The 16,599-nt window shown below is 37.3% G+C and overlaps 1 protein-coding gene across 1 annotated transcript in view; it reads right to left on the reverse strand.

Moving 5' to 3' along the window:
* Positions 1-13,601, reverse strand: part of LOC128534125 (NLR family CARD domain-containing protein 3-like) — a 72,289-nt gene extending 58,688 nt beyond the window's left edge. Inside the window, exon 1 of the mRNA XM_053508424.1 lies at positions 13,531-13,601. Coding sequence (XP_053364399.1) covers positions 13,531-13,601 — 71 coding nt within the window. The remainder of the gene's footprint in view (positions 1-13,530) is intronic.
* Positions 13,602-16,599: the final 2,998 nt, after the last annotated feature.

Raw genomic sequence — 16,599 nt, forward strand, 5'->3', positions numbered from 1 at the left:
ACTCAAAGTTGCATCCAGATGTCCAGCTGTGATTTTCAACCAGATGTTCAATGTGCATCTCACAGTTTGTTCTGCATTTAAAGGTTGGATCCCACTATGTTTAAAATGAAACAGTTTAAGTTTTACTGCATATTATCTTTGTGTATTCTAATAATGCCCTGTGATTATGTTTGCATGTTTGAACTGATTGTATTTTCCTGTTTTAAGCTGCTTTGTTATTTGTCAGTGGTTGTGTGTAATTGTCTTTCTATTAAATAAAGCCAATTAATAAAGCCTAATTACTGCTTTTTTAAAGAATACGAATAAAAGGACCATTAAATAAATATATAATTCTTTGCCTTTAGTTAGCTTTAGGCTTAGCTAAAGTCAGTAAGGTTTTTCCTCCAGGGACTCGGGACAGGTTTAGCTTTATTTTAGACTACTGACAGTTTTGCTTTTATTGTTTTGCAATATCTGCCTGTTATCATTATAGTCTATAAAGTCAATTGTCCGAAATAAAATTAAAACTTATCATGGAATTTATTAAAATGCAAGTTTGAAAATGACGTCATTGCCAGAGAAAATAAACACATAAATGAGTGTGTGGATGATATTTTGCTCATTTTGCTACAGGATTGGCCAGTTGTAACTGGAAAACAATATGAGCCAGATCATTGACAATCATGTCCAATAGTGGGTGGTATTGCATTGTGCTGCTGCGTGGCTGGTATTGACTTGAGCTACTGATGTTGTGTAATGTTCTTACGTGTGGTGGGAGTGTTACAAACCAAAAGTCTATAGTGACAGAATGCTGAACTGAAAATTGACAGAATCTTTTGGGCAGTTTTGTGTGGATCTAGAGAAACTGCAGTATTTGTAGATTCTGTCAGAATTTAAGGGGCACTTTAAGATTTTCTTTTTATGTGAACATTGTGTAAATACAAATTGCTGACACTGTCAGCTCCCTAGAAGCTCCCATCACCCAAACCACTGCCTAGGCTATAATTCTAATAACAACCTGAACAATCTAATACAATTATTTTACTACATATTTCACAGTTTTGCATTTCTGTTTGGTTTGATAGCTACAGTAATAGCCTAGTCCAAAAGGGGAATGCCACCTTATCTTAGCAGGTCTGTCTGTGATCTCATAGGTCACCGGGTTGTGAATCAGCCACTGCAGAATTGTTCATGAGCTTCAAGTGACTTTCAATGACTTCCAGTGACTCTTTCAGTGAAGAGTTTTTAAACTCTTCTAAAGTCTAAGCACTTAAAAAAATACAGGAGTCTTCCAAGCAAGACATGTCACCTGCCCACTCACCATGCTACATCTAAAAATAAGTTGTCTAGGACACATATATGTTTCCTAATAAAGGTTCTTTGAAATTTTTTTTTAAAAACACATGAATGGCTTAGGAGGAGCTGTGGATAAAAGAAAAGTGTGACGATGATGCTGGTTAGAGATTATGGATAGTGAACCCTATGTGTCATCTATGCTTCATAGGCAGCCTATACAACCAGGGAATTAAAATGTCAGGGTGTGTGAGAAGCAGTCTCTGGGTCTTTTATCCACTTTTCAGCTACAAGGTCATATAAATCGATGTTTTGATCTCTACAAGTTCCTCAAAATATCACTGCATGGCACCGGCATTTAACTTCTCCTAGTAATCTCTCTTCTCTTTAGGTTTCCTCTTCTTTATCCCGAAAAAAAACCCCACCATGTTAGAAATCAAAGAACAATAACAATACGCCCTCAACTCTGTCACTCTCAACACATCTGTGTCAGAAATCACCATGGCAACCGATCAGCATAAAAACCAAAGATGGCAGTGACTTCCAAAAAGTGTGACGTAACTCCACATTCTCTATATTAAACATACAGTACTGATCATGCACTGTGATCTCATCTCATACATACACCTATTCACACTTCAGCTCTGTGTTACTGTTTTTTATCTGAGTCAGTGAGTTTATTCATAAATATTTTTTATTTATGACAAAAGGTGAAATAATATAAGACTATTTAAGAGCTCAGTGAAAGAACTATTAATAAAGACTCCATGGTTTTAATACTGTTTCTATGATGCAGATCTGGCAACCCTGTTTATAGCAGCTAGATAGAGACGAATGTTCACCGACAAAATAAACAATATTTCAGCTTTAAGACCAATAAAATGTTTCTCATTTGCATTTCCCTGATGCTTTTAAACCCTACAGCTCACACACAGTGCATTTAGTTTGTGTCCCAGGTGCAGTTTGTGTGATTAGTTACAGTGTTTTAGTAAATTTCACAGTCATTTCAGACACACTGCAGTCACATCAAGTCATGTTTTGCTCTGCAGCTTCTCACATACGTACATCTGACCCAAAGACTCTGTGACAAATCATCAGTGTGCAGTGAAAAGAAACAATCTTCCTCCTCAGGACATTGATGATCAACCTAAAACTTCTGCTTCAGTCTCACTATTAGAGAATGTGTCTTACTGAGGAGCAGGTCATGTGACTCTCAGAGAGATGATCTTACCTCAGTGTCTCCAGTTTACAGTGAGGATTCTCCAGTACAGCACAGAGACACTTCACTCCTGAGTCTCCTACTTTATTCTCAGACAGATCCAGTTCTCTCAGGTGTGAGGGTTTTGATCTCAGAGCTAAAGTCAGAAGAGCACAGTCTTTATCTGAGACACCACAATCCCACAACCTGTAGAGAGACACAATGACACTTTTTATCACCAGATTTTTATTTTGGTTTACTTTTTATAAATATGATGTGTCTGTAATGTTGGACTATCTCTCCTCTCTTGACCAGTCACAAGCTTAACACTGACCAAAACATTAACCCTGTTTAGTGACCTCAGTCAACAAAGATTATAACAGGGAGCAACGAACTGTGCAGACCATGTCGGCAAAATATACAGTGGAACCTTGAATTACGAGTATGATTCATTCCAAAAGCGGGCTCGTATTCCAAAACGCTCGTAAAACAAATTGTATCATTTTCCCATAAGAAATAATGAAAACTCAAATTATTCGTTCCACAGCCCCAAAAAATAAATACATAAGAATAATTAATACATAATATATAGTAAAAATAAAACAAATTAACTAATCTAACTAACCCTAACCCGAACCCCACTTTACCTTAAAAAAAAAGGAAAAATAAATCCAGACGGATAAGTGTTTCTGTTTGTGCGCGCAGGCGCTCTGTGTGTGTGTGTGAGGCTAGAGTAAGAGGAGACCCTTGCTTTCAGATCCTCCTGTCTACCTCTTCTAATCTTACACCGTAAACCTCTCCTCGCGTTTGAATTTCACACAAAACACACACACACATTAACGAAAAGACTGTTTTGTCAGGAAAATTTAGCAAGAAACATCGCTAATGACACTCATGTGAGAGCATAGTAACGGAATCACTAAAGTAAAACAAACAAACAAATGGACCTGCACTTTACCTTTGAAAAGAATCGCGACAGAGCAGTGTTTCTTTGTAGAGCAGAGTATGTGTGTGTGTTTGTGTGTGTGCTAAGCAGAGAGAGGTGCTTCGCACACACACAAACACACACACACACTAAGGATAAGAGAGAGAGAGAGAGAGAGAGAGAGAACCAGCACAGTGTCAAATTACGCACGCACACACATAACGACGGGCTGAATCTGAAAGGGAGAACATGGATTTTTACCTCTAAGGAAACTTTCTTTTGCTTCACATGCGCGCGCACACGTGTGTTATTAGAAACAGTACATGAGCGCTATCAAACACTAAAATAAAATATGTTTTACACACACACACACACGTGGTCACAGTGTTATAGTAAACAGTACACGCCTGCACGGATGTTGATTATACCAGTAAGAGACGAGCACTAAGACCCAGGAGCGTAGTTAATAATCCACAATTCCGCAGCGCAAGAGAGAGAAAAAAAACGTTGGCTCAGTTGTGATCACGTGAAGCTCGGCGTCAAAACAAGAAACGCATGCGTGATACATGATGCTCTGTACTCGTGAACCAAGAATTGCTCGTTTTTTAAATCAAAATTTATTTAAAAATTCTTTGCTCGTCTTGCGGAACACTCGCAAACCGCGTTACTCGTAATCCAAGATTTTACTGTACTTGCTTTCAACTAAGTGTACATACATGCCTGATTTTATTCTTGTTAGAGCCAGGGCCAACATCAACAAACATGGCAGGCAATGATTACAACTCCCAACACAGCCTAGCAGCGTCACTGGAATACTATTGGCACATATGTGCAATCAATCTCACCATCAACCAGGTCAATGATGACCATTTACATTTCATACACACTTAAATAATTCTCTTGATTGTGTAAAGCTGTATTGCGACAATGGCAATTGTTAAAAGAGCTATTTAAATAAAATTGAATTGAATTGAATATCCTCTGCAAAAAACCAAATGATTCCAGTAGGATTTAATCAGACAGGATTTTGAATTTATCTTATAGGTTTCCATTAAGTAAACATTATGACACTCGAGGAGCTAAGTTCATGAGTAGTACTTATCTCCTACCAATTGTTATAAAATGCATATTTGTCACTGTGCAGTGGTAAAGGTACATCATACAGGTGTGGGTAACTACAGACCTTCTTGAAACTATCTGCCTTTTTAAGCATGCCTGCTAAATACACTGTCCCTGCCGTTTACATGCATATTACATCTTGTGAAAGCATGAGGATATGAGCAAGTACTGTATGTGAACAAATACAGTTATGACTTTGCTGGTTGACTATAGCATCATTATATGGGTCGTGCTATTTTAGGCAAATAGCAACACTGTATACACCCGCTTTTAATGTGTACGTGTCAGGGTTGGTGCCAGAGGGGTGGGTACATTTTTTTTTTTATCCTAAGGTAGGCCATATTTAATTGTTTTTGTTTGGGTAAATAATTTTATAAAATTTATTTGTGCAAACTGCAACACTAAACTGAAACATTAAAATATACAGAACTTGCAATGCAGCTTAAGATGCACGGTTAGCGTTTGCACTGTATGTGGGGATGTTGTGTGCGTGAACCACTGCCCATGTTTCCAGAATCTCATTCCAAGCCTTTCTCTAAAGTTGGCAGCTGTAGTTACATACCAGGTACTGGGTTAATGTGTTCTGTGTTAAATACCAGGTAACATATTAAGCTCATAAGAAACAGTCCCACAGGCGTAATTGTATGTAAATGAGCATCACATAGAGACAGCGATGAGGAGTCACAGTTTCTTCCTTAACCACCAATGAATGAAATACAACAGGCAACAGAGCAGGAAAATCTAATTTAGAAAAATTGCGCACTGGCTAACAAGACATGAGAGAAAGGTCAAAAGATTAGCCTCTGAAAAACCTACTGGCTTCCAATAAACCCATCAGCATAAGACCATAAATGTTTTTTTATTATTATTATTATTATTTTGGTGTAAAATAAGTTTATTAATGATTTTAGTTTCACTCATTTAATAAAAAATGTTTAAACAAACCATGGCAATACGGTGGCGTAGTGGTTAGCACTGTTGTTAACACCTTGACCTCAAGGGTCCGGGTTCGATTTCTGCCTCGGGTCTGTGTGCATGAAGTTTGCATGTTCTCCTCATGCTTTGTGGGTTTCCACTGGGTACTCCCACAGTCAAAATACTAAGATTAGGCTAATAAATACAAGTCACCACTGGCCTCCACAGTCCCTGGTTGGAGTACAGAGTACAGAGGGGTGCTATGACTATCCCAGTAGTAGCTACAGCACCAAAATCCTTATGAGACAACACCAATAGTTTCTGTGACTTTAAAATAATTATCCTACCGTAGACTTGCCACTTTACTGTAAGGATTCTCCAGTACAGCAGAGAAAGTCTTTACTCCTGAGTCTCCTAGTGTAGTGTAGAACAGATTCAGTGTTTTTACAGTCAGGTGCAGTTCTCTCAGATTGGAGGTTTCTGAGTTGAGTGTTGAGCCCAGAGCTGAACAAATTTTCACTCCAATTTTATCACACCTGATACTAAAGGAAATAAAATAATACATAATAAAATAGAGTTAGAGCAACTAATCAAACAAATGAGCAAATCTTTCACTGAACCATCTTATTTAATACATTTTTAAAAGTAAAAACACCAGTTAGACAATAAGCTCAAAGAGACACTACAGCTAAAATGTCATTTTAACAATTATTACATCTGCTGTGAATCTCCAGGGTGGTTTATTTCTATACAGTATGTGTAATGCCTCTAAGTTTAAACAAATATACAAAAGAGAAGCACACACACAGACAACTAAAGCTATCACTTTGTGTATCACCCAAATGAGTGTGAGCAGGAAGTAAACTGTATATCCCCATGATCACCTGGCCCTGAAGGTACACAAGAGATTTTGTACAATTCTGGCACTTGTTGATACTATGTCAAATTCCAAATTGCATTTGTAAGTGCACATTAAGAGAGCGCCACATGATGGTGCCATCTCAACTTTGTAATTGCTAAACCAATGCAACATAATTTCCAACATAAACCACATAACTTTTTAAATTATTTTCAAATAGTGAGACATAACATTAGTGTTTTTCTCCTCAAATGAAATAATTTGGCTCCCACATATCTACTACATAACCTTTCGTCTTATACACTATTCACATGGGATTAATATTATCTGGGCATCTAATATCTAATGTGATTTAGAAATTACCCCTGCCCCCCCCCCCCCCCCCACCCCATCTGCCTCCTTGCAAATACTTTAAAGCATTTTAATGCAGCCCCCATTATTCACAGAAAAAGGTGCACACTAAATAAAAACATTGAAAAATATATATATATGACTCAACCAAATCCTGGCCAAATCACAGACATGGGATTTTTACTTTACAAGTTACAGACATGCCCAATTCACAGAGGATTTGGATCACAAGCAAGCTCATTTGTTTGTCTATTTACTTCAAAAATGATTTTGTGCTTATTAAATATATAGTTTATTTCTTATTTATTTGCAATAACTCCACCCTGAATCATGGAGAGGTCAAAGCATCCCACACTAAAAATTAGTGGAAATGTTTTCAGTTTCTCTCTCTCTAACACTGTAACAGTAGAACAGTTATATTCAGCTTTACTTACATTGCTTTTCTGGATTCTGCAATCACAGGCATCAACTTTAGAAGAACATCATCTGTTATCTTATCTTCACTGATATATTTACTCAGGTCAAACTCTTCCAGCTCCTGTGCTGATGTCAGTAACACAAACACGAGAGCAGACCACTGTGATGAAGAGAGTTTATTTTGTCTTCCAGATTTCAGGTAGCGTTGGATTTCCTCCTCTAGAGAATTATCACCCAGTTCATTCAGACAGTGGAACAGATTGATGGATTTCTCTGTAGAACGCTCTTCACTGATCCTCATCTTAATGTACTGAACTGTTTCCTCTGTGCTCTGGGAGCCACTTCCTGTCTGATTTACTAAGACCTGTAAGAGTTTCTGACTGGACTCCAGTGAGAGACCCAGAAGAAAGCGAAGGAAAAGATCCAGATGTCCAGTCTGACTTTTTAAAGCTTCATCTACAGCACATTTGTGTAAAACTGTCATTTCTTCCTTCTTCTGTTTTGAAGCTTGACTCTTTTTAAGAACATTTTTATTGTCTATCCTGAACATCTGGTGCACATACAGAGCTGCGAGGTGTTCCTGAATGCTCAGATGGACAAAGGAGTACACTTTACTCTGGTGAAGCCCAAACTCCTCTCTGAAGATCTGCGTACACACACCTGAGTACACTGCTGCTTCTCTCACATCAATGCCACACTCTCTCAGGTCTTCCTCATAGAAGATCAGGTTCCCTTTCTCCAGCTGCTCAAAAGCCAGTTTTCCCAGTTTAAGAAGCCTTTTTTTATTACTCTCCTGCCCCTTTGAGTACTTCTCTCTTATGATGTTTATCTGAATGATGAGGAAATGTGTGTACATTTGAGTCAGAGTCTTGGGGATCTCTCCACTCTCTGCTTCACCCAACATTCTCTCTAGAACAGCGGCTGAAATCCAGCAGAAGACTGGGATGTGACACATGATGTAGAGGCTTCTTAATGACTTCAGGTGTGTGATGATGTTATTGGCCAGGCTCTGATCACTGATCCTCTTCCTGAAATACTCCTCCTTCTGTGCTTCATTGAACCCTCGTACCTCTGTGACTCGATGGACACACTCAGAGGGGATTTGATCAGCTGCTGCAGGTCGGGAGGTGATCCAGATGAGAGCAGAGGGAAGCAGATTCCCTTTGATCAGGTTTATCAGCAGCACAGGCACTGATGCTGATTCAGTTACATCACACACTCTCACTGTGTTCTGGAAATCTAGAGGAAAACGACACTCGTCCAATCCATCAAAAATTAACAGAACCTTTCTGTTGGACATTTCGGTTTCTTTTATTTCTTTAAAAAAGACATGAAGGAGCTCCATCAGACTCAGTTTCTGGTCCTTTATCAAATTCAGCTCTCTGAAAGGAAGTGGAAATATGAGGTGGACGTCCTGATTTGATTTCCCTTCAGCCCAGTCCACAATGAACTTCTGCACAGAGACAGTTTTTCCGATGCCAGCGACTCCCTTTGTCAGCACAGTTCTGATGGGTTCGTCTTGTTCAGATAAGGGCTTAAAGATATCATTGCATTTAATTGGTGTTTCCTCTTTTGTTGTTCTCCTGGACGCTGCTTCGATCTGTCTCACCTCATGTTCTTTATTGACATCTCCACTGTCTCCCTCTGTGATGTAGAGCTTTGTGTAGATCTCATTCAGGAGTGTTTGGGTTCCCAGATTTATTATCACTTCATTCAAGAATTTAAACTTATTCATTAGATTTAATTTGAACTTTATCTGGAATTCATTTACAGCAGCAGATTCTGGGTCGTGTCTGTGAGATGGTGAAGTAGAATGTGGTGAGACATGGGGTCCAATAATTAATCTTAAAGGTCTTATTTTTCTGACTGTTTATCACTGCTAAAATATATTCTACTGTATGTTTTCTATTATTTAATCACACTTACCCTGTATCTGTGACAGTGTTCTTTGTTAATGTATCTCCTGCCTTCTGTTGAACACTGTGAACAAAAGTGTAGTTGATAATTTCCACAATATTCTAAATATGGGGCTGAAAGGCATAGTTTGGGTGTTTTCAAAGTAGTAATAAATCCGAATTAGAATGCATGAGGTGCATAAGTGCATATAAGTAGATTAAAATATGTCTTTATAAACATTATAGATTTTCCTGCTCTGCATGGTCCCTATGAATTTTGTTAACCAGAGAGTAAGTTTAATGTAACTAACCAGGCATACATTTCTGTTAAACCCTCATTCTGTCCAAAAATACATTCCAAAGTTCAGCCAATATGAAACTTCTGCAATTCCAATTATCAAGTAAAACTTTCTTTCTGCAGGGGCAGATAAATTCACTAGTCCTAGTTCAAACTAATGAAATATTTGTCCTGGACGCAAAGATTTTTTATTTTTTTTATTAAACATTTTTTGTCAAAGAAGGACCTTAACCACTGTCTCCTCCCTCTGTACTTTCCTGGTCCATATCACAATGTCAATATCATCGTTGTTCTAATTCATGCAGCGATATGGAATGCCTCTATGAGATAAAACACTGGTCCTTAGAGCAAACAGATCCGCAGAAGTCCAAGGTGAGGGCGTATAAATTCCGCAAACTGAGAATGTTATGTGCTAAAATAAAAATGTTGAGTATAACTGATGTTATGAACAGTCGTGTGTCAGATTTAATAATCTACTTTAAACAGGGAGTGTATTTGGCTAACGATAAAAGAGGTACCCCTTAGCATAAACAAGGCGTAAGATACTCAACCTTACAAAATTTTATTTCCTTGTATTAATAAGTTAGACAGAGAGCTCTGCTGTACAGACAGACAGACATGTACGTGGGCTTCAACCTGAAATAATAATATTACTGATGACATTAAAGGTTTAAATGATCGGTACTAACTCTAGTGATATAATATTTAGATTTTTTTTTTTTTTTTATGTAGTTCAGTGGGTGCCTCGGAGTATTATCTGTCTAGATCCGAAATGCTTTGTGATAAAATTTAAATTGACTTTTTACACTCTTTATTGGTATTTAAGTCACAAGATTATATTTAACCTCTCAGAAAAACAATTTGTAAACTATATCTATATTAGTTGATCGAAAACTGCAGAATTTCTCATTGTAATGCAAAATGGGTTATGTCATTTTTTTTAATGTCTCAAAAAAAACATCACAAGTAAGTGATATACAGTAACACAGCTCAGATCTTCTGAAAAGATTACTGATGTATGTTCAGAAAACATTTCTTAATTATAATGGTTTCTAGAAACCATTATAATTAAGAGCTTGAACATTTGATAAGACTAAGCCCTGTGTGTGTGTGTGTGTGCGTGTGTGCGTGTGTGTACTGTGTAATGTATACAGTACAGTATAAACTGTTAAAGTTAAAAAACTTACCAGGACCATTTTTTTTATTTTTTATTTCAAAGTATAGTTAAACCTTGGATTGCAAACATTATTTGTCCTGTAAGCATGCTTGTATACTAAAATACTTGCATATTAAAGTGAATTTTTTCATAAGAAATAATGTAAACTCATTTAACAACTTAAAATGTATTTTTAAATTGTGTTTGTCTTGCGAAATGCTCGCAGACCAAGTGACATACAATCCAGGGTTCCACTGTTTGAGACTAACAAGATGACTTTCATTAACGCAATTTATATTAGCCAACCTGAAAGATACATAGGGCCTGCAATTCAAGTGTAATCAACATGTACTGTATAACCCCTTTCTGTACATTATATGAGTATACGAGGTATGTCAGACCAAACATTGGGTTAATGTATGCATGAAAAACAGGTAATCGTGTGGGGTATGGCTAAGCCCCTCAACCACATCTGATTGGGACAAACACCCATGGGACGTACTGACTGAACGGAGTCAAAACCCCAAGGTCTGAGCTCTTTGAGCTCTTTTGCTTTCGTACTTCTCACTGAGACTCTTCGGGCTCTTTAGAGCTCTTTGAACTTTCGGCACTCCAGCTCTTCGCCATCGTCCTTTTGCCTCTGCACAACCAAGCGACCGAGTCGTCCGCTCTCCAAGAGCTCTCAACAAAACCTTAGGCCAAAATACCAGTCTTGCAGCAAAGAAATCCTCAGAAAAACATTCCAGAGCACCGCGAATATTACATTACCATGCTCATAATTGATAAATATCAGATTTTGTATTATCATTGTTGGCCATGGGATAAAAAAAATAGGTAAAATACACTGATTTGAGCTAGATGCTGGACGCATTGAAGATGAAGTGCAGGTTATAAGTTTAATCAGTTTAATAAAATCAACCCGTATCCTTAAAGATTTGATTCACCTCTGACAAAAAGCTGAAACCCTACACCTGATAACAACAAAAAAACACATAACCCCAACAATGTATATTTTCTTTACCAAATAAAGCTAACGTACATTGTGATGACTGGGAGTTATTGCTAATCTTATTTAGAAGCATAAAATGAACAAATGAACAAAGATGTGGGCTACAAAAGTTATCAATTTAGTTAGGAGTTTTCTTGTTCGAAACTTTTCGGCTGTTTTTAAAGGCATTTAAGTCATGTCCTGCAGATGTCAGAGCTTTGATAATGGACGTTTTTTATTTATATTCATCAGCACAGGAGATTTATTGGCTGAGTGCTTAAGTTGCATTAGTCTACCTGCATTAACTTGTACACACTAAAAAACGCTGGGTTGTTTTTTTGTACCCAAGCGCTGGGTTTCCTCTGTTGGGTCATTCTTCTGGGTTATTTACAGAGAGTTGGGTAGTTTTTGTGTAACCCAGCTGCTGGGTTGAAGTTTGATTGGCCCTGCCCCCAAAGTTTACCGGTGGATTCAGCGGCTGTCAGTCAGAGCTTCGTGTCTCTCTTTAGCTCACACACCGCTGATGACGGTTCATTTAAGGGAAAATGACGTTAAATACAATGTCTGTATACACATGTTCACTCACCTAAGTCACATATGACTGAAAAATTATCACTATATGTAACATTTATTACTGTTACCGTGTTAAGGTTACACTCAAACTTTCAGGCTGGTCTGAGGTGATAATTTAGCTGACAATAGCTGCTATAGTTAGCCACAGAACCCCACCTGTGTGTGAAATAAACGGATAAGATGTCTGAGCTTTTTATCTTTCTCTGTAGAATGTTTTCAGGGTGACGAAGATGGTGAAGTGATGAATGAACGTTAAACTGTTAACTGTAGTGCTAGCATGACGCAGGCATTTAGTTAGGTTGCTAGTGTTAGCAACCACATTAACTAGTCTGACTTATCCTTAAAGCCATGCTTATTTTGCTGTTTTATTTTACTGTCGGTAGTAGCTGTCTCCATGTTTTTGTTTCAGGTTACCTATACCCTATCTTAATGGACAGCTTTGTCAGTTTTTATTTAGTATCAATCCTATTACACACTAAATTGATAGTCTTATTCAGTTTAATCTTTGCTATTCAACAACATTTTTTACTTTCTTTTATTTTCATTCTTTCTAAAGTTGGAACCAACATGGTTGAATATCTCCATCAGGCTGAAGTGTCAAGGCCGTACCCCTACTGTACATCCTGACGTTGGGAGATAATGACCAGCGCTGCTCTCAGGCATTCGTCATTCTGGTGGGACCGGCTCTGGAGCAATGCACACTACTTGGGGCGGTTGATGTGTGCTTCAAGGCATTTTATATTTTTGACATTAACTATTTAAAGTAGTGTGCTCCTGTAGAGGACTTTTTGTAATGTTGCTATGAAATAGCGACGCCTACTTGAAAAGTCATAGACAGTGTTTGTATGTTAAAATGAGACCAGGGCTGGATAGTTTTGTTCTGCAGAAAAGATATCTAATGTCAGAGAGAGATCCTGCTCTGTAGAAGCTGCCTCAGCCTATTTGTGTTATTACTCCATTCTGCCCTTGTGAGTAATAGTATAGTAATGATGTCGCTGTTGATTATCTGTTCTTGTGCTTTTGAAAAATAAATGTTTTTTCTATGAACATTTAATAGGATGTTGTTTATTGCATATGTTAATGGTTTGCAAAACTTGGAATTTTTTTTTTGTAATCTTTTTCTTCTTTTTTGTCTTTCGGTTGGCCAGCCTAAGGCATTTTCAGTAAGGGACTGATGTACCTCCAGAAGATTATTTTGGCTTGGTGTACTGTCAGTCTTTTAATTTTGCTGAGCGGTAATCTAAGCTACGGTATGATGACAGAACACACAACAAGCAAAATGTTTTTGGACAATTAAGCCATATTAAGAAACATAATAATTTTCCAACATCACAAAACAGCATGTCCAACCAAATGGCATTTATTTTAAAGATACCACAAACACATTTTTAACCAAAAACAATCTAAGTAAGACAAAAAATATATATATTTGGACACTCAATAGTGGCTTCATTAAAGATAACAGTTATGGTGTTTTAGTATTAAATTTCCCATCCTATTTATCCAGATGAATTTCCCTTTAACTGTGACTTAAGCAGTGACATTAACAGTGAGGAGACGTTACCTGTGTAGAGGTGAGGAGTCTTCCTCACCTTTAAAACGAATAGGAGGAACCATAGACGCATCACTCTTCATGGAGACACAGCTGGGTGCTGGTGATTCTGATCTCTCTCCCTGGAGTTTACTGCACAACATTATTTAAACTTATTAATTTATTGAGAGATACATTTTACTTGCACTCAACAGAATCAATGTTATGGTGATTATTACTCTGTCCATAATAGTGATCACTTTACTATTTACACTTTTACATTACTTCTACCTTTGTTTATCAGTGTCAAGACCAGCAGTCTCCATCTTTGAATATTAGTAAAGTATCCAGAGAGTCCTAAAATATCACAGTCCTGGAAAGCACAAACACAAACGTGTAGTTAAAGTTCCACACAATCATTTTCACAACTTTGCCCTAAAGAACATTTGGCCAAATCTGTGTTACTAAACTGAATTATCACTTTGACTGACCTCACAAACAATCACCAAATCTATCACTCATTTATTTTTTTACATTCTGACAACCTGTTTCTGTTTGATTCCTTTTAATGCTTTATGTGTCCACTCCATGCGTATAGGTGTGTCTCTTCAGTTATTGTGTTTATCATGGCATAAGTTGATTATGCATCTGTGTTATTGTTATAAAACTAAAACTAAAGTGCATACACTACTAATGTCTAAACATAGACAGGCATGTGCAGTTCTAATTGGGCTGTAACATAAAGTATTAGATAATTAAACCTGCCGTGTTAATTTCGAGCTGTTACTCTAAAAACAGAGCAAAAGCTACAGAGGAGCACACCTTCTGCTGATGAAATAATAATATTAATAATAATAATAATAATAATAATAATAATAACATAAACTAAAACATGTGATGAAGTTATGTAGTTGTCTGAGTGTCCAAAATGCACTAGTGCTACTTTTTCATTATTTTTATGTATTAAAGTTAATATTCTATTTATGTTTAACAACTTTTAATTTTATTTACATTAAAATAGAAAAAGGTAACTTTTATTTGATCTCAATTCCCAATTAATCGTGATCTCAATTCCCATAAGGAGAAAAATCGTGATTCACATTTTGTTAAGTATTGTGAGGCCCTACATTCAGTCCTCTAGTGCTGTAGTCACCATTTGGTCCAGAGTGATGGCTAACAGAATCCAACTATAGCACCTACTGTACAGTAACTACCCCATGGATAATAGCACTGAAATTGGGACTTAATGGTTAATCTGTTAACTACTGTCTAACTGAATTACTGTATAATTCAGCTATTTTATAAAACCTATATTCTGAAATGGATAAAGAATGACATTGAAAAAAATCTAAATATTTAAAAATGTTACACTTGTCAGTCAGTTAAGTTACAACTTGGTACTGTTAGTGATAATTTAATTTATAGTGGTATATTCTATATGAAATGTAAGAAAATGTTTAATGTTATTACAATAATTTTTAGGTCATGTGACCTCTCACTCACTCACTTATTCCCTATACCACTTATCCTTTACAGGGTCACGAGGCCTGGAGCCTATTCCAGGGCACTCCGGTCACAAGGCAGGGTACACCCTGGACAGGGTGTCAATCCATCACAGGGCACACACACTAACTCTCACACTACGGGCAATTTGGAAATTGCAATTATCCTTTTACACATGACTTTAGACTAAAATATATTCAAACTCCACTCACATAAGGCGCAACCTGACCTGTCCGACCCGGTGGTGTGAGACCACAGTGCTATTTGTTTAAAATCAGTTGAAAAATGTGTAGCTGAATGTTCTACAGAGAACACAATCACTCACTCATTCATCTTCTATACCACTTTATTCTGTGTTCAGGGTCGCAGGGACCTGGAGCCTATCCCAGCAGGCTTAGGGCACATGGCAGGGTACACCCTGGACAGGGTGCCAATCTATTGCAGGGCACACATACATACACACTCATTCACACACTCATTTAAACACTGCGGGCAATTTGAGAACGCCAATTAACCTAACCTGCATATCTTTGGACTGTTGGAGGAAACCCGGACTACCCGGAGGTAACCCACCAAGCACGGGGAGAACATACAAACTCCATGCACACAGAGATGGGAATCGAACCTGGCCGGGATCAAACCCGGACCCTGGAGGTGCAAGGCGACAGTGCTAACCAAAAACACAATTAATAATATACTGTATAAAACTATCATTTGTATATTAATACATTTTTTAAACGTGTGACTACATGTTTTGCTGATGTGAATAAAATTAGGTTATTGAATAATATTATTTTTTTAACTACTTAGTTATTAACCTAGTTAACCCAGTGTAAGTATGTATCCAATGTTGTAAACATTAAAGCACTTTTTGTAAGTCGCTCTGGATAAGAGCGTCTGCCAAATGCCTAAATGTAAATGTAAATGTATTATTTGGCGTATTTTCTATAATTATTTGATAGAAATCTTAGCATTCCAGGCAGGGCTGGACTGGGACAAAAAATCGGCCCGGGCATTTTGACTAGAGACCAGCCCACTAGGTATTATTGGCAAAGCCATAAAGCCTTTGAATGAAAACAAATGCTGTTCTGACAGCGATGTACACTGTCCTGTTGGTATATATGTATCAATCTAATAAACTTAAACCTACACCATCCTCCCTATTCTGGTATTCTAAACAGTACTTAGCGGAAAACAAAAGACTGCTTGGTCGAGTTAACCTCCTGAACTATCTACAACACATGGTGGAAACCTGAAATTAAGACAGAGAAGACTAGAGGTGAGACATGATCATTAATGAGTATTAAAATTAATAAATTAGAGATTTAGTGATATTTTCATAAACTATTTATTTACCACATCAACAAACAGCATGGCAGAACAAAAATTTTTTTAAACATGACAACCTTTAAAAAGTGAAAGAAGACAGAGAAAGAAAGTTGAGTAAGAATAACACTTAATTGAATTTTTGATGCCATTTTACACACAGTACATGGCACAAGAACTGACAACACAACAAAACACAGAGATCACGATCGCTGGAGTGTCATTCAGAGACCTGGGCTGCCACAACCAGCTAGATCAAAACACATGTGCACA

The sequence above is a fragment of the Clarias gariepinus genome, chromosome 12 (genome assembly GCF_024256425.1).
Source record: "Clarias gariepinus isolate MV-2021 ecotype Netherlands chromosome 12, CGAR_prim_01v2, whole genome shotgun sequence".
Taxonomy (NCBI): domain Eukaryota; kingdom Metazoa; phylum Chordata; class Actinopteri; order Siluriformes; family Clariidae; genus Clarias; species Clarias gariepinus.